Here is a 23,035-nt window from a genome sequence, read left to right on the forward strand (position 1 = left end):
TTTCATCAATCACACACCAACGAACCAAATTGAACGAAAATTCATCACTTCATCATCATGCGTTCGATCGCGACGCAGACGACGATTACGACGACTGCGACGACCAATACTAACACTAATACTGGGAAGAACGTATTTTTGAGGCGTCTTCGTTGTTCTTCGAGCGATGCGCATCGAAGCGATAAAAAAACAAGGACAGCTGCGCGTAGAAACGGACCGGAAACGACAACGACGGGTGCCTCATCAGAAGAAGAAGAAGAAGAAGAACAACAACGTCGACATGGAGACGATTTTGCAGACGACGACGACGCGAATGTTAAGACAAAGATGATGACGAGCAGACGACGACGAGAGATTTTGACTGTTTTAGGCGCTCTGCCAGCGTCCGTGGAAGCGCTGAAAACGTTTACTTTCCCTGTCTCTGCGCGAGCTTTAACGCCGAACCAAACGATAACGATATCGAAAACGTCCGAGAAAATGGCATCGAGCGGATATTCGTTCGTGAATCCAAGCATAGATTCCATGGGGTTTCACGCGTTATCGGATAACAAAGTGTACCACAACATGGCGACGATTGATAAAGAGGCGAGAGGTTTAGTCGGGTTACTTCCCGCGGGAGAGACGACCGCAGAGGAGGTGGAGATGTTGCGAGCGAAGAAGAGCTTAGAGGCGTGCGGGACGGATTTTGAACGGTATAAAGTTCTCGTTGGGTTACAAAACAGAGACGAGAAGACGTTTTATAATCTGTTGCGAACGAACGTGGAAGAGTTGCTTCCGATTTTATATACCCCGACGGTTGGCGAGGCGTGCGTGAGGTTTGGAGAGATTTTAGATCGACCTCGCGGGTTGTGGGTGTCGTTGAACGACGCCGGTAAAGTGGAGAAGTTAGTGAAGAGGTGGCGAAACGAGGGCGTTAGGATTGCGGTGATTACGGACGGGGAACGGATATTAGGTTTAGGCGACCAAGGTGCGAATGGTATGGGGATCTCGGTTGGGAAAGGTATGGTGTACGCCGCCAGCGGCGTCAACCCGGAGTGGCTGTTGCCGGTCCAAATCGATACTGGAACGAACAACGAGGACCATTTGAAAGATCCGCTATACGTAGGTTTACGCAAAAATCGAGAGAGGAGCCAAAAGTACGACTTGTTGTTAGAGGAAACCGTATTTGCGATTCGAAAACGGTACGGCGAGGACGTCATCATTCACTTTGAAGATTTTGCGCCTCGAAACGCGTTTCGCGTGTTGAAGAAATTTCAAAACGTGCCAGGCGTGGTGACGTATAACGACGACATTCAAGGCACCGCGGCAGTCACCGTGGCTGGTCTGATCGCGTCCACTCGAATCGAGAACGTTTTACCGTTAGAGAAACAAAACGTTTTGTTCTTTGGCGCTGGTCAAGCCAACGTCGGCGCCGCGGACTTGTTCGTGCGAGCGTTGAAATCGAGAGGACTGAGCGACGAAGACGCCGTGAAGCGAGTGTGGTTGTTTGACAGCAAAGGCGTTGTGACGACGTCAAGAGCAGATTTCGAGAACCTGTCCAGCGAAAAGAAAAGATTCGCGAGAACTGAATCCAACAACGCGTACGACGCCACCGATCTCCTCTCTGCCGTTCAACTCTGCCAACCGACCGCGTTAGTTGGCGCAGCCGCGGTCCCGAACGCCTTCTCCAAACCCGTTCTCCAGGAAATGGCAAAAAACAATAAACGACCAATCGTGTTCGCCCTTTCGAATCCAACATCCAAAGCTGAGTGCACGGCAAAAGAAGCCTACGATTTCACCAGCGGCAAAGTCGTCTTTGCCTCGGGCACGAAATTTCCTCTCGATTCAGCCGCGCCTCAATTCCAACCCGGCTTTGCGAACAACGCGTTCATCTTCCCCGGCGTCGCCCGAGGCACCATCGCCTGCAAAGCCTCCTCGGTAACATCTGGCATGTTCTTAGCCGCCGCCGAACGCTTAGCCAAAGAAGTCACGAGAGAAGATCTCCTCGTAGGAAGCGTCTTCCCGAAAACAATAGACAAACTCAGCGACGTCGCGCGAGCGGTTGGCGTCGCCGTCGCCGAACGCGCCGAGAAAGACGGCGTCGCTCGAATCGAACCCGGCGGCAACGCGTTCTTCGGCGTATAATACTCCGCGAATACTCGAGAAAACCGACGACAAAAACCACCCCGCAGTATATGCGCACACGTAGTATATATGTGTTCTCGCTACACGTATCGAATAGAAATGCATCGTTCAATGTCAGTAACGCTCGCTTAACTTACGAGTACCGCAGAGTTCCTTACCTTGCTTTTTTTTTGCGATGTAATACTCACACGTGTGAAAAAACTCAGAAAAAGTGGATAAGACGCCACACATATTTATTGCTCTTTTGCATTATAAAGAGAAAAGAAACGCAAAGAACCTCTCTGTCTGAACGCGAACGAAACCACCTCCGCGCGACCGCAACGGAAGAAGCGTGTTTCACACAAAATGTCTGTTGTTTCCTGTCGTCGTCGTCTCCCCGGTGTTGTTTCTGTCGTCGTTGGAACTGCGGAATACTAAAGCTTGAAGGAACGGAGAAAGAGGATGACGACGACGACGACGCGATGTTTTTTTACGAAGAAATCTACCTCGTTTTCGTCGTCGAAATCGTTCAAGAAGAGGCTCGCGAGACGAGACAGAAGAAGCAGAGGAGGAAGAGAAGGAGCGATCGTTATTCGAAGCGCTGCGGTGGAAGGAAGAGACGATTCAGACGACGACGACGAGTTTTCTTCGAATTCTTCCTCTTGGACGACACAGGACAGACAACAACAACAACAACAACAACAGAGACCGCGCAAGTCGTACAGTTCGAAAGCCAATACGAATCGCGATATCGCGTTGGCGAAGGCGTTGACTAAAAATAATCAATCCTCTTTTGCCGCTGGCGGGAGAAGGAGAGAGAGAGATGCGAGTTACGACGAGATGGATTTGAAAGCGGCGTTGAGATTGTTGAAAGCGTCGCCGCCGCCGCCGCCGGCGAGAAGAAGGACGACGACGAGAAGCAGCGGCGGGAGCGGTGGCGCGGTGGAAGAGAAGAAGAAAGCGCTGACGAGCGAGCAACCGAGGAAGAAAACGTTGTCGGTGTCGGATGTCGTCGTCGGGAACGAGGAGAACGACGAGGAGGCGAAGACGAAGCGAAGACAGCGAAGACGTAGGAAAAGTTCGGGCGTTCGAAACGAAGGTTTAGCAGTGATAAATAATAGCAAGGATGGTAAAAAGAAGAAAGAAGGAAGCGGCGACGAAAGCAGCGAGAAGGATTCGCTCGATGGTGTTTTGTTGGACGCGCAATCCGAAAAGGCGTTGGGCGAAGCCGTGAAGGAGTTGTTGAGATTGGAATACATCGCTAAAGCGCTGGACGACGAAGAGTTTACCATGCGAACGAGAGACGAGGAGATGGACGCGAGGGACGAGGAGAATCCAATGGCAACCTCGGATGCTATTTTGAGCATTTTTGATGCGAAACCGAAAAACGCGATGGAGATGATAAAAAACGACGGTAGCGGTAAAAATAGGAGTAAACGGATGAAAGCCGAGGAGGATATCATGTACGAACGGAAATTCGCTCGAGCCGCGGAATTGAACGTGAACGAACTTCGCAAACGATTAGACGCCGGGAAACGCGCTCGACAAATTTTAGTCTCTAAAAACATCGGCTTAGCTCGACTGTGCGCGCACAGAACGATGAAACAGATAAACACCGAGGCGAATACGAACTTTTCGTACCAACTTTCAGATATGATTTCTGACGGGCAAGAAGGGTTAGTCAAAGCTGCATCGAAGTACGATCCGTCTTTAGGTTTCCGATTTTCCACGTACGCGTACGCGTGGGTTTTGAGTAGCATTCAAAGAGGTTTAGATTCCAACTCGAACACGATTCGAACGCCGACGCATGCGCGAGTGGAGAAAATGAAGATTAAAAATTTAGAGAAAAATTTGGACGAATCGTTGGGACGAATGCCCACGGACGAGGAAGTTGCACGAATAGCAGGCGTAGACGTGAAGAGAATAGAAGCGATTGGTAACTTCGGGGTGAGTTACGCCATGCCACGCGCGACTGGGAGCGGAAACTTTTCCGGCGACATTGGCGACGCGTCGGAGATTTTGGTCGCCGATCAAGGCGATGCAAACGGGGCGACGGCAATGGCAGATTTTTGTACAACAGATGCAGAAGAACGAGCGTTGAAACTTGTCGAACGCGATTTATTTAAAGACGATTTAGAGCACGTGTTTGATACGTTGCTTCCTCGCGAAAGGTTTGTTTTACGTCACAAATTTGGTTTAGACGAATTCGAAGACGAACGCTCAGGACGAGGAAATCCAATGGCGAACATTTTAGCGAGAAAAATGGGTTTGAGTGTTAACGCCGTTCGATCGATTGAACAACGCGCGTTGGAGAAACTTCGCGCGCCGCAACGTGCGAGGATATTAGAAAAGCACGCCATCTTACCCGAAGCTAACTTTACGTTTTCATCGAATCCGTTGCGCGTGGACGACCGACCAATCACCGGTGGCGTCCACGCTACAAACGCGAAGAAGAAATCGGTTGAAGAGGAAATTTCGGATATTATACTAGAACGAGTAGAAGTTACGCTTAAAAGTGAAGACGTCGAAAAGATTGCGCAAAGCAGCGTTCGAAACACGACCTGGTCTTCGTACGAGTTGAAGTTAATGAGCGACATGCGAGGGAAGGGAATCCCTTGGAAGAAAGTCGCCGTCGCCATCGGTCGCACGGAAACGAGTTGCAAGCAAATGTACCGCAAAGTAGGAGGGTCCACGCGAAAGCACACGCCTTCGATGGACGAAAAAACTAAAGCCGCGATGCAGAAGATAGAAGAAGGCGATGCCATTATAAACGCCTAAATTTAGAATCCACCGATGTAAAAATAATAACACGCCGCTCAAAACTACCGTTAGTACTACTAATAACGTTAAACCTACATCTAAACCTAATTAGCTCACGTACAACCCGTCTCTTTCCATGGACGGCGAAACGAGCGCTATTAACTCTTTCAAGTTGGTTTCGTTCTTCTCTCCTTTCGCAAAGACGCTCGTCACGCCATCGCTCCTCCCGGCGTAATGAGAACCGAGACGAGATATGCACTTTTTCGAACTTCCGTAGCTCGTCGTCGCCTCTCCTATACCCGCATACGAACTCCCATTCGCTGGCGCGTTCCCTAGCGGGATTCGTAAGCCATCGGGCCCAAACGACGGACCCTGGGCTCCGAAATCGAATATCGCCGGCGAGCCGACGTTTGGCAAAATCTCCATCCCACTCGCGTCGCCGTTCAGAAAACTTTGCTCGTTCTTAAACACGCACAAAAACGCAGCGGGGCAATCTCTGTAATCCTCCACCGAGAAGTACCCGAGCGGATTATACGCCGCGAACCTCGCGTTTTTCGCCGTCTTCCCGAAAATCAAAGTCGGTCCTTTTCCGTCAACTCTCTCGTGAAAAGCCGAAGCCGTCCACCCATCTCTCGTGGCGTCGTACGCCAAAACGAGTTCCTCCCCGTCGATGACCGTGTTCGCGAGTAACTGGTACGCCGATTTCATACACCCTTTCGGACTTTGCTCGATCAACTTTACTCGTTTCATCTCTTTTTCTTTCTGAATCTCCTTTGCATCTTTCGGAGTGACTGCTTTCAAAATGTTTTCCAAGAAGCCGTTCCGTATCGTCAACGAATGTGATGTTGTTCGCTTTTGTCCTCCTCGTTTCATCAAAGCGTGTCGTCGTCGTCGGGTTAAAGTTGATGATGGTGTTTTTGAGGGCAAGGCATTGTTGTTATGCGTTGGACGACACGATGACATTCTCTTAAAAGTGGATAAAATGGCGTATCTTCCCCTAACTGTTTTGCTCCAAATTCGTCAAAAGTAAACACACGAAACGATGGCAACACCTACTTCAGCACTGGTTGGAAAGCCTTTCGTCGTCGCGAAATGCGGTTCAAAGAGCAGCAGCAACAACAAAGCAGTCGTTTCATTCACCAGACGACGATTCGGAATGATTTTTCCATCCTCCTTTTTTCTTCTTTCCCAAAGCAATTCGATTGGAAACGCATCGGCAAAAGAACAACTTTTATTAACCGGCGATTACGACACGGACACGAGAGACATCACCAAGCGCGTTCGGGAACTTTTAAGAGAAGGCAAAGGAGACGTGGAGTTATACCTTCAAAAGTTTGACCTGTACTCGCAACAGTATAAATGGGATCACAAAGGGCACACGAACTCGTTCGCGAGCTTGCTTTCGTTAGACCAAGTCGTAAGAAAGCAATACGAGTTCGCCGGAAATACCCCGTGGGAGGTTCCACCGTTGTCGTCGAATAAAGGCGCGATGTTAGAAGCGTACGTGAGGAATAGCGAGAGTTGTCTGATTAAGGAATCTTACGGTAAATTTGGGGAGATGGACCCGGAGACGCGAGCGGAATGGAAAGCTATCGAGTGTTCGCAAGGACTCGTGAAACCTGTGAAAGAATGATGCAACCAACGCGCTTTTAATTTTATTACATACTACTTTATGTACAGATCGCTTTGAAGTCACAGTCTGTGATCTCCTTTTATTTTCGCGTTCGCTTTCGCCTCTTCGCTTTCGTACAAAGGCAGACGCACGTTCCCGGACTCGCTCGCGACGCGTCCCAAAATACCCACGGTCACACCGGATACGATCCTCGCGCTCGTCGAGACGCCCATTTTCCTGGCTAACAAGTACGTCGCCGCACCCGCCGCCGCCGGTGTCGCGTACGCTGTTGCGTACGAGTGGAAAATTCTCGGCGGTCTTCCCACGATGACGTCTCTCACGACCCCTCCCCCGGTGGCGGTAAACACGCCGCACGCGATGCAATTAATCGCGCTCACTCCAGCCCTCACTCCATTCATGCACCCAATCACACAAAACGCTCCAACCCCTAACGCATCGCTGGCTTCAATCCACCACGCGTCGTCCCTAACTACCTCAAAATGTTTCTTCGCGTACTCCCACCCGAAAAACGTCGCGACGCCAGTCGCCAGCGCTAAATACACGTACTCTTGCTCCTCCATCCAAAACGCTCTCCGGCCGGCGCCGAGGACAAAATCCCGAATCGTCCCTCCACCAACGGCTGTTATCAGCCCAATAATAGGCGCGCCGAAACAATCCAGTCCTTTCGACGCCGCTAACAAAGTTCCAGTCAGCGCAAACGAGCACGTCCCGATATAATCCGACCCTCTTAACAACCCCGGCACGGTGAGATTCGGGTACCTGGGCATCCCATCGCTCGCGAGAACGCCCGGGCGAGCGACAACTTTTTGCGGTGGCGCGGAAAACGACTGCTTCGTGATTGCATTCTTCGCCGAATTCGATCCCGTCGAATATAATTTTGACGACGATGGGGCTTCTTTTGACGTCGTATTCATCATCGTCCTCATCATCAGCATCGCGTGGTTTTTATCCACTCCCCTCGTCCCCGGGGTCGTCATCATTTTCATCATCGTCCTCATCATCAGCATCGCGTGGTTTTTATCCACTCCCCTCGTCCCCGGGGTCGTCATCATTTTCATCATCGTCCTCTCGCACGATGACGACGACGCCGCCGACGACGACGACGAAAAGAGATTTCTCCCGAATTGCAACAAACGACTACTCGTGAATGCGTTCGATGGCCTCGTCGTCCGAGTCGTGCGATACAAAAGCATCGTTTTCGTCGTCACAGAGAGAATGCGAGAGAAGCGTATCTCTGTTTTTTGTCTCGTTTTTTTCCAAAAAGAGCTGCCCTTTTGGAGGAAACGTCCGATCCGAAACGCTTCACAAAAACGCATCTCACTCGAACACTTTGCTTTAGCGAGAAGCGTTCACCAAACGACACCTTTGCGGACAACGAAGAAGAAGAAGACAACAACGACGACGAAGAAGCGTTTCAGCAAAATGAGTTCTTTTTTCTCCGGAGGAGGACATGCAGGAGAGAGAGAAAAAGAGCACAAGATGCTTTTCCGAGCGATTCTTGCCGTCTCGGTCCTCGTGACGTTCGCGACGGTGTCTCTGTACCACGCGGACGCGCTCGGCGAAGGCATTTTCGCGGAATCGAGCGCGAAACACCACGTGAACACGATGAAAGCGTCCGGGACGTTGAAGTCTTTGGACGGATTCAAACACGAATATTTAGACCCCGGGCACGATCACTCGCCGGTCGGGACGTTTGAAGCAGAATACAGAGAGAAATTGGAAACCATGGGGTACACGAAGGAGCAAATCGCGCACTTCGAGAGGATGTCCGCGGAGACGTTGGTGCACTTGTTTCAAGAGGCGACGGAGGTGATCGATCGGGAGTTACAAAAATCGAGAGGGACGGCAGAACCGATGCATTTGCCAGGTCTGAGCGAGTGGTTGGAGAGGAAGAGGGAAGATCACGTGAAGAATAAAAAGGCGAGGGAGGAAAAGGAGAAGGAGGAAGAGGAGGAACGCGAGCGGAGGATGGAACGCGCGCGAGAGGAAAACGGGCGAGAAGAGGAAGAGATGGAAGAGAAATACGGAGGTGACGGAGGTAAAATGATGAGTGGGGAAGAGGTCATGGCGGCGATTGAGGCGCACGATATCGCGTGGAAGAAGGCGCATCCGCCGCCGAGTCCCCCCGTTGGGAGTAGTTCGAGCAGTAGCAGTAGTCGCGGTAGTAGTAGTAGCAGTAGTAGCTCTGGAGGTGGATGGATTTCGAACAATTTGTTCGGACACTTCGGAAAGAAGAAAAGCGAGGAGGTTGGGTCGGAGGAAAGAGGTGACGGCGAGGGCGAGGGCAACGACGATGAAAAAGTAGAAACGGATAGCGGGAGTAGTAGTAGCGGCGGTGGTGACGACGATGAGGAGTCCAGTACGGACAACGCCGACAATCCGCCCAGTTTCAAGTCGATGGATGAGCGCAAAGCGTTTTTGAAAACGGATCAGTTCAAAAAACTCGCCGCCGATCTCACGCCGCCGAAATTTTGTTACGAAGCGGTGAATGGAGAAAAAGCGTTCCCGACGAATGGAAAGATTACGAAAGGTGCTCCGAGCGTTGCGGCGGCTGCGAAGATTGCCGAGCAACTCACGGACGAGCGCGAGTGTTGGTTCATGGACAAGACGTGCGTCGATGCGCTTTCGCCTGGGAACGGGAAACAGTGGATTCGCAAATATATGTCCGCAGAAACCACGGTCACGGACATTTTAGAAGACTTGCCAGATTTTGGGAAAGGACAACTCGGCACGTGCGCGTTGATTGGCTCCGCCGATAACATGTTGAAGAAAGGATGGGGCACGCAAATCGACGCGCACGATTTCGTCGTTCGATTCAACTCGAAAATGAAAGGGTTCGAGAAAGATATCGGGTACAAAACTGACGGGTTATGGCAGAAAGATTCTTACGTCGGTGCTATCGGCGGGAACCAAAAGCCGTCCAAGTATTACATGATTCCGAAAATCATCCCCAAAAACTTTGTGCGCAAAGACGGCGCGAGAGTCGTCGGGTACAGCACGGCTTTGCCGTCCTGGCGCAAAGCCATCACGGAAATCTACAAGATTTATAAAAAGGATAAGAAAATTACCAAAGGGACACCGACTGGTGGTTTAGCTCGAATGATTTCGTTGATGGAATCCGGCGCGTGCACGCGAGTGGATATTTACGGTTTCTCCGGAGGCGGCGGTAAGTACTTCAAGAAATCCGCGGTGGTGAAGGACGAGCACATCATCTCCGTCGAACATTACATCCGTCGATTAATGATGGCCACTGGTTTGCGAGGTAAAGTTTGCGTGTACGGTCAATAACAGAAAGGCACGCACAGACGGATAGATGATAGAGAATACACATGTTATCTTTCAACACTTCTATAACGAAAATTTATTCGTTCGCGCGAATATCTCTCAGCGTCAAATCAAACAAAATATCGCTCCCGGCAAAAGGATGGTTCGCGTCCAACATCACCACCTCATCCGTCATCGACCTAATCACCGCCGGATTCCCATTCATCAACGTCACGGTCCCACCTTCTTGCAACCCGCCTTTCTCCGCCCACACTTCTCTCAACCGTTCGATTTCCGGATGTTCCTGCGGCACGCGAAACAGCAAGTTTGGATCGTACTCTCCGCCGGACGCTTCAATCTCTCTCGTCTCGTTTACCGTCATATTCCTCACCGCTTTATCGAACGCTTTAAACAAGGGATTCCCGACCACGTCCGCGGCGCCTACTTCAAACGTGACTGGATCCGCCTCGTCTTCGTCTTGTAAAATTTGCCCTTCGCTCGTTCGTAAACTGAACGTGATTTCCACGATATCTCCGAGTTTCGGAAACGCATCGCTGCTCGAATCATCATCTGTCTTCTTCTTCCCTTTGTTAATTCTCATTTCCGTGGTAAACCCTTCCTGGCCTTTGCGGACGTCTTGTAAAATAGATCCAGAGAACGCGTCCGGTCCGGCGTCGTTTTCCTGTTTGTCGTCGTCATCGGAGTTGGAAGCGTGTAGTTGATGGTGTCCTCGTCTGACGCCTTTTGCGGAAGAAAAACGACGACGATGAGAAGACGACGATTCAGACGACGACGGAGAACAACACGACGACGAACGAGGGATCGTGGTAAGCAGCAGCGCTCGATTCATGAGTCGTAGTAGAGTAGTAGTTGGTCTTGAAAATGACGAACAAAATGGATAAATTGGAAAAAGGAATTCAAAGAACATCACAAAAAGAAACGCAAAGCGGCTGACGACGACGACGCGTTTGGCGGCTTTCACGGAACAGAATTTATGGTGGATAAAGAAGTAAACCTGATTAAACCAATCGTGGACTCGTTGGTGAACTTGTCGAGCGAGGACGAATCGCGGACGATACGAACGAAATCTTTTTTACGTTCCTGTCGCTTGTTTCTTCCCGTGTTGGACGCGTTAGGGGTGGCGTTTAAACCGGCAAAATCGGACGTCAGCGGGAACGTGGAAAGGCTGGCGAAGAAGGAAGAGGAGTTTGAGAACGTGAGTAGTGATATTGTGTGGTCGTTGTTGTTGTCGTGCTGCGCGCGAGGATGTTTTCGTTTTCTCTTTCATATTCGCGGCTTCGTGTACTGACCGACCCCTCTTATTCTTATTAAACAGTTGTTCGATATCCTCCTGGACGAGAAGAAATCGAACGCGTTCGCCGCGAACACGAGCTGCTCCAAAGGTCTTCTTTGGCTCAAGCGATTCTTAGAGTTTGTGGTCGTCCTCGTCTCTAAACTCGCGGAGAACCGCGAGACGGAAACGAAAGAGGCGGCTTCGATAGCGTACGCGGAAAAGTTGAAGCCGTTTCACGGGTGGGTGTCGTCGTCCGCGTTCTCCGTCGTGTTGCAGTTTCCTCCGGCGAGGAAAGGGTTTGTGGAGAATTTAGGCGGAGAGACTGTGTTAGAAACGGACGGGAAAGAGTTAGTGGAGAAGTTCGGGCCGGTGTTGAAACGTATCGACGACTTTCTAACCAAAGAGGATTTGAACGATCCGTCCAAGGTATAAAAAGATGGAATCATGTGAAGAAGTCAAACAACGCGCGTAGTCCCCTCCTTCTTCTTTCCACTCGTATGCTTTTAAATTTGTATATGTTACACTTAGTATTTATGTCGCTGCTTTCTAAACTGTTAATTGACTACGCTGATATATGTTGTTGTTGTTTTCCTCTTGGTACATCTCGAAAATAATACACTGTCTCTTCTTGTCTCTCTCTTTTTCTCCTCTTTTTCTTAAATTTTGATACACGCCAATATCTCTCCGCCTACGACTAATGCATATCGGCGAGCGACGCCAAGTTTGGCGCCGACGAGTGTGCGTTGTTTCTGCGCAACCTTGATAAAGGTTTGCCTGCGCCGAGGCCGGCTTCGATAGCCTTCTCTCGCAAATCGCGAATCAAATCGTTCGCCTCTTCCGATTTCGCTTTCTCTCTCGGTTCTCCTTTACCGTCGTCTGGCTTGCTATCTTTGCCTTCATCTTCTTTTTTCTTCATCTTCTCTTCGTCGTCGTTGTTTTCGGCGATATCCGTTAAACTTGACAGCGAAGATACTTTTACAAACTTACCCTTGATTCTTGGACGATTATCCGCGCACACTTTTCTCGACATGTACCGAATAGATTTCGTAAACACGCGATTTTTACGCTTCTCTTTCCATCGCTTTAATCGATCGAGGCGCGTCATTTGCGCTTGCGTCGGTGGCATGCCCGGTTGTTGCTGCGGCTGTAAACTTCCTTGTTGCATTTGATACTGATGTTGTTGTTGCTGAGGTGGCGGTGGTTGCATGTGCTGATAGTTCGGGTGACCCGGTTGCGGCGGCATGTGCGACCACGAAATGTTACCGGGCGGCGGCCCAGCCACGCCGGCGCGATGGACCGATGTAAACTCTTGCTGCACCACTCCATCTGGAGGCGGTTGTTGTTGTCGTTGTTGCTGTTGCTGTTGCTGTTGTTGTTGATACAGTGTTCCACCTTGTGATGATTGCATTGGCAATTTTTGTTGTTGCTGTTGTTGTTGCTGCGGACCGCCAAAATTATCCGTCGGACTCGTGTTCGTGTTCACGCTGTTGCGTTGTTGTTGAGTATACTGTTGCTGTTGCTTCAAAATGTCCAACTGGGTATTCCCCGCTCCTCCTTGGTGCAGCTGTTGCATTTGCTGTTCACGATTATACCCATTTCTACCCATGTTGTTAAATTCCCCAACCATCAAAGCCGGATTCATCGGCGCGTATTCCAAGTCGTCAAATTTTGAATAGCTCGGATTCATCTCCACGTATCGCATGGCCGAGTCGTCCAAAATCGGCCCGAGCGTGTAATAATTCGGCTGCTGATGACTCAAGTCCTCTAACAACGCGAAAGAATGCGTCTTTCTGTGTATTCCTTTCTTTTGCTGTTGAGTGTCGGTTACTATTTTGCTGCTCGTGTTAGTATTCGTATTCTCCTCTTTCGTCGACCCGGCGTTGCTTCGGTTGCTGTTCGACCTTTGCGAGTCGTTCGAATCTCGTCTTTGATGATGTTGTTCGCCGCCCGAGGAGTTATTGTCGCTACTGTGATTCGACCGTTTCGACGTCGATGGGTGTGTTCCTTCGGAAATGCTGTCTCTGTCGTTGCTAGTGCGTGCCTCTGCGCTTCTTTTATGCGCGTTATTCGCGTTCCCCCCCGCGGTGTCGTCGTTGTTGTTCTGCTGATTGTTGTTATAAATCTCCGCCTCGATGAACTCCGCGAGCTCATCTCGAGACCGACCTCTCTCCAAAGGGTCCTCCAACAAAATATCGTCGTCTACCGGAGATAAGGCCCCGGACGCTAACAACTCGTCGCACACGTCCGCGTACGTGTTATCGTCGCTTTTATCTCCTCCGCTATTCGTGCCTTGAAGAAGCGTTCGGAGCGGCATTTTGGATTTCGAGAGAAGAACAGTTCTTCGACTTGTTTTAACCGACTAAATGTGCGTTCTCTTTGTCTTTGTCTTCTTCGATGCTCGAGCGCAGGCGCGAACGTATAAATCCTTCTCTAAATTCTTTTTTGGTATCGAGATGTATTTCTTAACGCACTGCGCCTGTTGTCGCGACGTTCTCGGTCCTCTCGGGCGCACAGAAAGCAGATATTTCCGCGCGAGAAAATGTCCGACACGGATAATCTTTTCTGATTTGATACGCGTTGGAATGTGCCGTTCCCGCTTAAAACTTCCTGTTTCTTTGTCTTCTTCTCCGAAAAATCCGCGCGCGAATATAATCAAACGACGCGTTTCGCGCGCGAGTGATGGTATTCCAGCTTCGCGTGGTGGAGTATCCAATGCTTCTCGCGCGCTTATGTGCAGAATAAATTTTATGCACCAAACGCTCCTCTGCGAAGCGTCGAAAAAAAAAGCAACAAAAAGCAGAGATATCCTCCTTCGCCTCGCGAGCAGCGAATGCAGAGACGAATGGAATCGAGATTGAATGCATTTTGACGAAAAACCGCTTTTTTTTCTCGTTGTCTGCCCGGAACAGCGTAAGTGCACGATAACCTCGAGACTGAAACGTTGTTGTTGTTCCAACGAGACACTCCGCAAAACTCTGCGCAGTAAACGACGGTAAAAGAGAGAGAGAGAAAGACTTCGAGGATGACGACGACGGTCTTTTTGTCGTTTTCCTCCTCGAGGCCGCCAACGTTGTCGCGTCGATGTCGTTCCCGAAAAGGAGGAGGAAAACGCACGATGCGTTTTCCAACGAACTCGTCGTCGTCGTCTTTCGATGACGCGACGGACGAGAACAGTAGTGTTCGAGAAGAAGAAGAAGACCAAAGCGCTTTTTTCAACCGCCGCCAAAGCGTATTGTTCGTAGCAGCAGTCGCTGGCACGTCTCTTCTCTCCGCCTTTCCCGGTTTTGCCAACGAAACACCAGAGAACGGGGTGTACGACTTCACCGTGAGGCAATACGGGAAACCGTTTGCGCTCGCGAAATATAAAGGGAAAGTGACAGTCATCGTCAACGTGGCGAGCGAGTGACCTTTAGCAAACTCGAATTACCCTGCCTTGAGGCAACTGTTCGAGAAATATAACAAAGATGGATTCGAGATTATAGGATTCCCGGTGAATCAGTTCGGGTGCCAAGGACCGCTCGGGAGCGACGGCGAACGGAAGCGAGCGCGAGAGAAGTTTAAGATTGACAGCGATGGATTTCAAGTGATGGATGAAGTTGCCGTGAAAAATAGAGGGACGGCGTGTAAAGTGGTTGATCCGGTGCAGTGGGAGGAGTTCAAGGATGATCCAGATGCGGCGTTAATGGCGCCGTTAATTGATGATCCAATCGCGAAGGGACCGGCTGATCCGTTGTATAAATACTTGAAAGAGCAGACTGGAGGGGACGATATTCCTTGGAACTACACGAAGTTTTTAGTCGGGCGCGATGGAAAAGTTCTTAAACGGTATTCGCCGAGAGATCCGTTGGACCAAGGAATCGAATCCGATTTGAAAAAAGCTCTCGCGGCGTAAGGAAGTAAACACGCGCAAAAAATATCGTGCGAATGGACGTCGCGGAATTAATAATAAGGGGGCGATACGAACAACGTGACCGCGCTAAAGAACGAAAGTACATTATTCACTATGTATTGTTTAGCACGCGATAAATGTATGCTCCTAGTAGTAGCGATGATGTTCTTTTAATTGTATGTACAAAATAGAGTGCCTAGTAAATCGTTCCATTCCACCCGCCGGTTGGTAAAGCCGAAGTGTCTTTTGAAGCCGGATTGACGTTTGATCTGTTCTTCCAAACTCGACGTTTCCATCCATGCATATTATCGATTGCTCTGTCCAATTCTTGCCGCATGTTCTTATCCATCTCATCATCCGCTTCGCTTTCCGAGCTGTCCTCTTCGTAGGACTCCGCAGTGTCGTCCTCGCTAGAATCCTCCAGTCGGTCTTTTTTCTTCGTCGTCATCTTCTTTTTAAAACTTCTCCTTTCTTCTCGCCTCTTCTGAGTTTGCGCTTGCTGTCGCTCCGACTTTCGCTCCGACTTTTTCTCAGGTGTGCCAAGCTCAAAACTCTCAGTCTTCTTCACCTTGTGCTTCCTATCGTGCTCTTCCACCCAACCGAGATCTGAATCCGAGGAATCTCTCGTCGAAGCGTTCGTTCTTCTCGCTTTCCTCTTTCCAACGCTTTTGACTCCCCGAAACTCTTCATCTTCTTCTTCTTCCTCTCCCTCTCCTTCTTCTTCTTCTTCTTCTTCTTCTTCATCGTCGTCTCCCTCGAATTCGATTCTTTCCAAGGGACGACGACGAGGCACCGGAGAAGAAGCGGGAAGGCTGAGCGTTTTTTTTTCATCCACCTTCGAGTACGGTGGCGTCTTCTTTTCCTTTTCCGAGGAGAGTACGAAGCGTTTCCGTCGAACAACAGCGTCGAAATGCCCCATACGAGCGCGCGCGCACCTAGTTTTGCAAAGCGCGTTCGTTCTTATTCGGGGAAGAAAGATACAGTGTGTGTGTAATTTTCTAGGAAAGAAGATTTCTCCATCATTTTCTCCATTCGAAAAAAAAAGGCGTTACTCGCTTTTTATTAATAAATAAAAAGAAAAACCTGATCATGGTGGCGAAAGAGCACCAACACCAACAACTCTTAGCGAACAAATTGAAACAAAGATGGTCGGAAACAGGTTCTGGCCCGGACGTGCAAAAGAAACTCGACGCGATCAAAGAGACTTTGAACGCGCGAGAAAGGTTGAAGCGATTGGAAAAGAGCAGAGAGAGAGATGATGTCTCGAAATCGCATTCGGATCAGACAAACGCGCTTAAATATCTCGAGAAGGTGAAGAAGGATGCGAAACTGGACGAGACGGACTCGTCGTCGCTCGACACGAGGAAAGCGTTGCCGAAAGAAGCGTTAGAGGTGGCGAGAAAAGACGAGGACGAGATCGTGTCGCGGGAAGATATCGAGGCTGAGAATGCCTCCAATCAGTTGGTGGATGTGTTTCAAAAGAGGAAAAGAGTTACGCCGGACGCGCGATTGAAAGAGTTAAAGTCGGAGCATCCAGCACACGCGATGAGAGAAAAAGCGAACGAACTGATGCGTGCGAACGATTTGAAGATGGCGGTGGCGATGTACGACGAAGCGTTGAGTCAGTGCGAAGCGGATTTGAGGAGGAAGAGGAGAGAAGAAGAAGAAGAAGAGACGAGCGACGGTAATCGAAACGACAAAAACAATGATGCAGAGTTATCGGAAGAAGAGTTGATTGCGGTGGTGACCTTATGTAATCGGTCAAAAGCCAAGTTAAGAGACTGGGAAGATTTACTCGGGGCTTTAGAAGATGCCATAAGCGCGACGACGATTGCGCCGGACTGGTCGAAAGCGCGGTTTCGCTGCGGCGAGGCGTACGCTGCACTCTCCGCGTGGTCTTTAGCTGTCGCGTCGTTAAGAGTGGGCGAAAAGCTCGTCGAATGCGAAAAAGGGTCTTCCGTGCAACCATTTAAGGATTTATTGGATGTTATCGCCATTCAAGCCGCAAAGTACGGCTCCCCGGCTGGCTTCGACGGTCGCGTCATTTACGTTCGATCCGCCGGCGAAGAGGCGTGGTTAGGCAAAGAAGCTCCGACAAACGCCGAATTCGACGTCACCGACGAACACAAAAATCCCATAAACACCGAACGGTACAGTAAAGAAGACGGGCACATGGCCGAAGCGCGACGAAAAGCTGAAGTGAACAAAAAGACCGCCCTCCACGCGCGCTCGATTCGCGAGGCCGTCGAAATGGCTTCTGACGGCGATAAAATACTTCTCTTGCGAGGCACACACAACGGGTGTGGCGAAACTGTCTGCGTGACAAAACGCGTGTGGATCAAAGGCGAAGGTGCGCTCAAAGAAGCCACCATCGATATGCGCGCCAACAGCCCGACATTCCGCATCACTCGATCCTCTGTCGTTTCCAACGTCGATTTCGATTTCTCCGGGTTCGCGGAATCCGTGCGCATAGCCCAAATGGAACGCGGAAATATCCTCAATAAGAACCAATTCGAAACCTTGATGGAAGGTTGCTCGTTTACTTGTACTGGATGCGACGGCCTCGTCGTCACCGACAAAGCCAAAGCCACCTTTCGAAACTGCAACATCACCGGTAAAAACAACTGCGCGCGCCTCTCCCGAGACGCCGACGCCGCCTTCATCGATTGCAAACTTCACGGCGCCGAACGCGCTGGCGTCTACGTCACCGACAACGCCACATGCACTCTTCGTAACTGTGTCGTTGAAAATACGAAAGAGGAAGCCGTCGTCGTCACCCAAAACGCGGAATGCTCCATCCTCTCCAATACCATCCTTCGCGAATGCAAAGGCCCCGGCGTCGACTGCTCCAACAACGCCCGTTGCCTCGTCTCCTCTTCCCAAGTCACCAACAACGTCGGCGGCATTTGGGCCTGGGACTCCTCCTCCGTCACTTGCGTCAAATCTGTAATCGATGGCGGCCAATCCCACGCCGTAGTATTCGACGGTCACAGTTCGCCGACGTTCTCCGATTCCGTCGTCGTCGGCGTCGCGCACGCCAGCGAAAAGAGTTGGAAAGGCATTCGCGGTCCTAACGTGACCGTAACGAAAACGGAACGGATGACTTCCTGGCCGAGCGAAGACGGCGCGTTCAAGTTCAGTCCGAACGCGTTCACCAGGAAACAATAACACTATGTAGTAAGAATATTACATATTACGTGCTCACAATTTTTCTCCCTGGCACATTGCCAGCAAAAATTTGCCAGCCTGGCAAATTTACTCTCTTGGAAAGGCACCCTCATTTGTACAGAGACGTCACAAATAAGTCGACACACGACACTAAACACACACACACTTACACGACAAAAACTACCATTATCATGGCTTGCTGGACATGCGTCGATCAGGGCACATTGTAAGTTTTCGTTCCTTGTTTTGCGCTCTCTTTTACATCTCTCTCTCTCTCTCTTTCTTGTCTCGCGCGTGTGCATCATCTCGTCGAGATATTTATGAATCCTCCCCGGGGAAAATAATTGGATTGCACGGATTCATTCTTAATACTCCTTCCTCTTTAGTAGTATTATGTTTGCAAACAACCACTTCATACATCGAAGCGTTTTGTGCTGACCTATAATACGTCTCTCTCTATACACGTCGTGCGTAATAAAACAGCGGTGTCATCGCCACGTGCGGTAAATTCGACCGATTTGCACCTCCCGGGTGCCACGTGATTATTCCTTGCCTCGGTACGTTTTCTCTTCCTTTTTTTTAACTTTTTTCTTCTAAAAACACTCTCGTCTCTTTTGCGCGCACGCAACAAACACGAAGAGAGCGCTTTGGCGCTAATAAGCTTATCATTCTTAACAACCACTTTCTTTTTCTACCCGCCTTTTTCAAACACAGGCACGGCGAACGTTGGGACCATCTCCACGAGAATCCAATCTTTGGACGTGTCCGTGGAAACGAAGACTCTAGATAACGTCTTTGTCAACATCATCATCTCGACGCAGTATCAAGTCTTGCAAGACAAGTCTCGCATGTTTGACGCGTTTTATAAATTGACCGATTCTAAAGGGCAAATTCGTTCGTACATCTTCGACGTCGTCCGTTCGACGGTACCGAGAATTAAGTTGGACGACGTTTTCACGTCGAAGGAGGAAATCGCGATGGAGGTGAAGAACATGTTGGCGAAATCGATGGAGGAGTTTGGGTATAACATTATTTCGACGTTGGTGACGGATATCGCGCCGGATCCTAAGGTAAAGAACGCGATGAATGAAATCAACGCGGCGCAAAGACAAAGAGTTGCCGCGAAGGATCGCGCGGAAGCGGAGAAGATTATGGTGGTGAAAGCTGCCGAGGCGGACGCGGAGTCGAAGTATTTGAGCGGTACCGGTATGGCAAGGCAAAGACAGGCAATCATCAACGGTTTGAGAGATTCGGTGGTGAACTTTCAAAAGGAAGTCGATGGCATTTCCTCCAAGGACGTGATGGAAATGATGATGATGACGCAATACTTTGACACGATGAAGGAGGTTGGGACGCAAGGCGGGAACTCGACCATCTTCGTACCGAGCGGACCGGCGGCGGTGGCGGATGCGAGCGCCGCCATTCGCGCCGGCTTGATGCAAGGCAACGCGGCGGTGGCGGCTATGCAGCGTTAAATGCGAAAGTGAGTATTAACGAGAGAGCAAACAGACGCGTGCTTATACACGTACCAATATTTTTACATTCTTTAATGAACAGAAAAGTCAAATAATTAATAAAATCTTATTTTTGTTCTTTCAATATTACACGTTTTTAATCGAGAAACATAGGCGCAGCAACTAACGTAATCGTCGCGAGCATTTTAATTAACACATGGATACTCGGTCCAGCCGTATCCTTAAATGGATCACCCACGGTGTCTCCCGTGACCGCCGCTTTGTGCGTTTCGCTCCCTTTCCCTCCTCCGAATCCAGTTTCCACGTATTTCTTGGCGTTATCCCACGCTCCTCCGGCGGTGTTCAAAAACAATGCCATCAAAATCCCGCTCGCGGTGGCAAACATGAGAAAACTCGCGACGCACTTCGCGCCGAGTAACTCGCGACCGGAGGCTATGCCGATGCGTCGAAATATAATGCCTGTGATGAGTGGTCCAGAAACGGCGACGACACCTGGTTTAACCATACCTCGTAACGCCGATTTCGCCACAATCGAGACGCACCGTTCGTAATCTGGCTTCGTATCGTACGTCATGATTCCAGGATTCTCCGCAAACTGTCGTCGAACTTCTTTGACGACGTCTTGCGCCGATTTCCCGACCGCCGCGATCGCGAACGAGGAGAATAAATATACCAACATAGAGCCAAGCAAACCACTGATGAACACTTCTGGGATGCAAATATCTACGGTGGAAAACGCTTGACCGGTAAACGCGGAAACTTCGTCCATGAACGCGGAGAAGAGTAAAAACGACGCCAAGGCGGCGGAACCAATCGCGTACCCTTTCGTTGTCGCTTTCGTCGTGTTTCCTACGGCGTCTAGCTCGTCGCACACGTCTCGAACCGAGTCTGGTTGGTTGGACATTTCTACGATACCGCCGGCGTTATCTGCGATCGGGCCGAACACGTCCATGGTCAAGACGTAGGCTGCGGTGGAGAGCATTCCCATCGTCGCAACCGCGGTACCAAACAAACCGCCAATCGGTTCGTCCGAGTTTTCATCAACTAATCCGGCATTTTGCCCTAAATGATACGCCGCGACGACGGCAATGGAAACCACAATAACGGGCGCCGCGGTCGCTTCGAGACCAACACCAACACCAGCGATGACATTTGTGCCACTGCCAGTCGTACTCGCTTCGGCAATCTTTCTGACTGGCGGAAACGCGTAATCGGTGTAAAACTGCGCGATGAACACGAAGCAGTATCCGCACAAAATGCCAACTATACCACACGCGTAGAAATACTTCCAAGCGTCCTCGGCTTTCTCCGTATACAACATACATCTGCATGCGATACCAAAACACACCACCGCAATCGCCAACGCCACGTTATACCCTCTCTTCAACACTGAATACGGTTCCTGCTTGTATCTCGGCTCGATCTCAGAAACGGACAGAATGCCAATCGCCGAGGCAAAGCAATCCATCGCGTGAACCACCAGTGGGAACAACACGAAACCCTTTGCTTCGACGACGCTCATATCGGATCTTCTCACCACGGTTGCGCCTAAAATCATCGCTGAAATGATCTCCGCCGCGATGGACTCGAACAAATCCGCGCCTCTGGCGGCGCAATCCCCGACGTTGTCTCCAACCAAATCGGCAATCACCGCAGGATTCCTCGGATCGTCCTCGGGAATATTCATCTCCACCTTGCCACACAAATCTGCGCCTACATCCGCGGCTTTGGTGTAAATCCCACCACCTAACTGCGCGAATAACGCGACGAACGACGCCCCGAATCCGTAACCGACTAACATCAGCGGTATCTCAATCACGTTTTCAATCGATTCGCTCGCCGAATCACCTCCTCCGGCTGATTTCATCCCAGCACTCGTCAGTCCGTACCACCACGAATACACCGCGAACAAGCTCGCCACGCCTAACACCGTCGTCGCGACCACCAATAAAGCGGCAAATCCACCCGCTCTCAACGCGATGACCAGCGGCTCTCTCGAGCCTCTTCGACTCGCCGCCGCCACTCTCGAATTCGCTCTCACCGATACCCACATTCCAGCGTACCCACTCATCCCCGAGCAAAACGCCCCCAACAAAAACGCCACCGTCGTTAATATCGCCACGCTGTGACTGGTCAACCCGCTCTTCTCTTGCTCCGGCGTCACTTGTCTAAACTCGTACAAAAAGAACACGAACGCGGCGCAGACCACCGCGAGTTTACTAATCAGCCCGTACTGCGTGGAGAAAAACCCACTCGCACCGGCCCGTATCGCATCCGCCACTTCAATCATCTCCATCGTCCCTTCGTCTTTTTCCAACACCCACGCGGATAAATACTTCGCAAACGCCAACGTCCCGACCGAGGCTAACACGACCAACGTAATCGTCTTTGACGTTCTCGAAGCAATCGTCAACACGCACAGCAAGAGAAATACCCCGACGTATTTTAAGCTTTTATTCATCATCATCGAATGCTTCAAACTGCTCTTATCTTTCCCGTTCGCGTTTCCCGACGAAGCTTTCCCCGTTCTCGAATTAAACTTCTTCGTCTTCGACGCACTTTCCGGGTCGTCGAAATTGGAATTCATGAAATTGGTCTCGTTCAGAGATACAGCTCCGCCTGGGAAATAGTTTCCTCCTCCGCCGCCTTCTTCTCCGGAACGAGAGCGCATCATCATCATTCTCGCTTTAGTAGTAGTATTCTTACTCTTATTAGTGGTCTCGGGAGATGATATGCGTTACAGACCCGCTCCTAGAGTGTCTGTATTGTGTGTGTAATTCAGCGCAAAATTCTCCAACGGCCAAAAGCTTCCACCATACACCCTAAACTCCCCAAAAGGCTGATTTTAGGGGAATTCAGAGCGCAGAAGCGGGAGAACGCGCGCGTCTTTTGCGACCACGAGAGATATAACAACAACATGGTTCGATTTAAAAACAGATACATCATCGCTCGCGTGCTCTTCCACGATAAAAAACCGACGTCGGAACATATGCTCTCGAATCAACTGAATTTGGAAATCGAATCCGCGTTTGGCGTCTGCGGCGCTCGAGAGATGTGTCCGTCGGTGCAGGTGAAGTATTACGAGCAAAAATACGGGTCGAACGTGGTCGTTTTACGATGCTCGCGCGAAGACGTACGAAAAGTGAAACTTTGTTTCGAAAACATCGAAAGAGTGGAAGGGAGGACGTGCACGATGCGAGCGGTGGCCGTGCACGGGAAGTTGGGGAGCTTGAAGGAGAACGTTTTGGAGAAGATTGGGAGGTTTGCGGTGAATGGCGAAGACGGAGACGAGGAGGAGGAAAAGAAGGAAGAGAAGCGGAGGAAAGTGAGGAGGAAAGTAGAGAAGGCGGTAGAGGCGATGACGAGTTGAGACGAACTCGATTGTGTATAAAAGTGTATATTAGTATTGTAGTGTTACAGCAGCTTTGTTTAGGTACGTACTCGCGGCG

General features: G+C 50.2%; 15 protein-coding genes across 15 annotated transcripts; 9 read left to right on the forward strand and 6 right to left on the reverse strand.

Moving 5' to 3' along the window:
• Positions 1-57: 57 nt before the first annotated feature.
• On the forward strand, positions 58-2,124 carry Bathy08g02890 (NADP-dependent malic enzyme; the record flags this gene model as incomplete). The annotated part of the gene is made up of 1 exon (XM_007511759.1): positions 58-2,124. The coding sequence occupies one exon, from the start codon at positions 58-60 to the stop codon at positions 2,122-2,124; it is 2,067 nt and encodes a 688-aa protein (XP_007511821.1).
• Positions 2,125-2,565: 441 nt separating this feature from the next.
• Positions 2,566-4,881, forward strand: Bathy08g02900 (RNA polymerase sigma factor SigB; the record flags this gene model as incomplete). Its single annotated transcript, XM_007511440.1, has 1 exon — positions 2,566-4,881. One exon carries the CDS (start codon positions 2,566-2,568, stop codon positions 4,879-4,881), a length of 2,316 nt encoding a protein of 771 aa, XP_007511502.1.
• A 90-nt stretch (positions 4,882-4,971) lies between these two features.
• Positions 4,972-5,826, reverse strand: Bathy08g02910 (predicted protein; the record flags this gene model as incomplete). The annotated part of the gene is made up of 1 exon (XM_007511659.1): positions 4,972-5,826. The coding sequence occupies one exon, from the start codon at positions 5,824-5,826 to the stop codon at positions 4,972-4,974; it is 855 nt and encodes a 284-aa protein (XP_007511721.1).
• Positions 5,827-5,905: 79 nt separating this feature from the next.
• Positions 5,906-6,496, forward strand: Bathy08g02920 (predicted protein; the record flags this gene model as incomplete). The annotated part of the gene is made up of 1 exon (XM_007511435.1): positions 5,906-6,496. One exon carries the CDS (start codon positions 5,906-5,908, stop codon positions 6,494-6,496), a length of 591 nt encoding a protein of 196 aa, XP_007511497.1.
• Positions 6,497-6,555: 59 nt separating this feature from the next.
• Bathy08g02930 (predicted protein) lies at positions 6,556-7,548 on the reverse strand (the record flags this gene model as incomplete). The annotated part of the gene is made up of 1 exon (XM_007511455.1): positions 6,556-7,548. One exon carries the CDS (start codon positions 7,546-7,548, stop codon positions 6,556-6,558), a length of 993 nt encoding a protein of 330 aa, XP_007511517.1.
• Positions 7,549-7,918: 370 nt separating this feature from the next.
• On the forward strand, positions 7,919-9,784 carry Bathy08g02940 (alpha-2,3-sialyltransferase ST3Gal I-r2; the record flags this gene model as incomplete). The annotated part of the gene is made up of 1 exon (XM_007511436.1): positions 7,919-9,784. One exon carries the CDS (start codon positions 7,919-7,921, stop codon positions 9,782-9,784), a length of 1,866 nt encoding a protein of 621 aa, XP_007511498.1.
• A 73-nt stretch (positions 9,785-9,857) lies between these two features.
• Bathy08g02950 (peptidyl-prolyl cis-trans isomerase, FKBP-type) lies at positions 9,858-10,610 on the reverse strand (the record flags this gene model as incomplete). The annotated part of the gene is made up of 1 exon (XM_007511410.1): positions 9,858-10,610. One exon carries the CDS (start codon positions 10,608-10,610, stop codon positions 9,858-9,860), a length of 753 nt encoding a protein of 250 aa, XP_007511472.1.
• A 144-nt stretch (positions 10,611-10,754) lies between these two features.
• Bathy08g02960 lies at positions 10,755-11,486 on the forward strand (the record flags this gene model as incomplete). Its single annotated transcript, XM_007511545.1, has 2 exons — positions 10,755-10,976; positions 11,097-11,486. The coding sequence occupies 2 exons, from the start codon at positions 10,755-10,757 to the stop codon at positions 11,484-11,486; spliced, it is 612 nt and encodes a 203-aa protein (XP_007511607.1).
• A 262-nt stretch (positions 11,487-11,748) lies between these two features.
• Positions 11,749-13,368, reverse strand: Bathy08g02970 (predicted protein; the record flags this gene model as incomplete). Its single annotated transcript, XM_007511666.1, has 1 exon — positions 11,749-13,368. One exon carries the CDS (start codon positions 13,366-13,368, stop codon positions 11,749-11,751), a length of 1,620 nt encoding a protein of 539 aa, XP_007511728.1.
• Positions 13,369-14,169: 801 nt separating this feature from the next.
• On the forward strand, positions 14,170-14,946 carry Bathy08g02980 (glutathione peroxidase; the record flags this gene model as incomplete). The annotated part of the gene is made up of 2 exons (XM_007511635.1): positions 14,170-14,456; positions 14,493-14,946. 2 exons carry the CDS (start codon positions 14,170-14,172, stop codon positions 14,944-14,946), a joined length of 741 nt encoding a protein of 246 aa, XP_007511697.1.
• A 193-nt stretch (positions 14,947-15,139) lies between these two features.
• On the reverse strand, positions 15,140-15,862 carry Bathy08g02990 (unknown protein; the record flags this gene model as incomplete). The annotated part of the gene is made up of 1 exon (XM_007511404.1): positions 15,140-15,862. One exon carries the CDS (start codon positions 15,860-15,862, stop codon positions 15,140-15,142), a length of 723 nt encoding a protein of 240 aa, XP_007511466.1.
• A 170-nt stretch (positions 15,863-16,032) lies between these two features.
• Bathy08g03000 (predicted protein) lies at positions 16,033-18,111 on the forward strand (the record flags this gene model as incomplete). Its single annotated transcript, XM_007511658.1, has 1 exon — positions 16,033-18,111. One exon carries the CDS (start codon positions 16,033-16,035, stop codon positions 18,109-18,111), a length of 2,079 nt encoding a protein of 692 aa, XP_007511720.1.
• A 191-nt stretch (positions 18,112-18,302) lies between these two features.
• On the forward strand, positions 18,303-19,586 carry Bathy08g03010 (predicted protein; the record flags this gene model as incomplete). The annotated part of the gene is made up of 3 exons (XM_007511719.1): positions 18,303-18,337; positions 18,595-18,668; positions 18,826-19,586. 3 exons carry the CDS (start codon positions 18,303-18,305, stop codon positions 19,584-19,586), a joined length of 870 nt encoding a protein of 289 aa, XP_007511781.1.
• A 136-nt stretch (positions 19,587-19,722) lies between these two features.
• Bathy08g03020 (V-type H(+)-translocating pyrophosphatase) lies at positions 19,723-22,266 on the reverse strand (the record flags this gene model as incomplete). The annotated part of the gene is made up of 1 exon (XM_007511526.1): positions 19,723-22,266. The coding sequence occupies one exon, from the start codon at positions 22,264-22,266 to the stop codon at positions 19,723-19,725; it is 2,544 nt and encodes an 847-aa protein (XP_007511588.1).
• A 237-nt stretch (positions 22,267-22,503) lies between these two features.
• Positions 22,504-22,956, forward strand: Bathy08g03030 (unknown protein; the record flags this gene model as incomplete). Its single annotated transcript, XM_007511279.1, has 1 exon — positions 22,504-22,956. One exon carries the CDS (start codon positions 22,504-22,506, stop codon positions 22,954-22,956), a length of 453 nt encoding a protein of 150 aa, XP_007511341.1.
• Positions 22,957-23,035: the final 79 nt, after the last annotated feature.

This window comes from Bathycoccus prasinos (assembly GCF_002220235.1).
Source record: "Bathycoccus prasinos genomic : Chromosome_8".
Classification (NCBI taxonomy): Eukaryota; Viridiplantae; Chlorophyta; class Mamiellophyceae; order Mamiellales; family Bathycoccaceae; genus Bathycoccus; species Bathycoccus prasinos.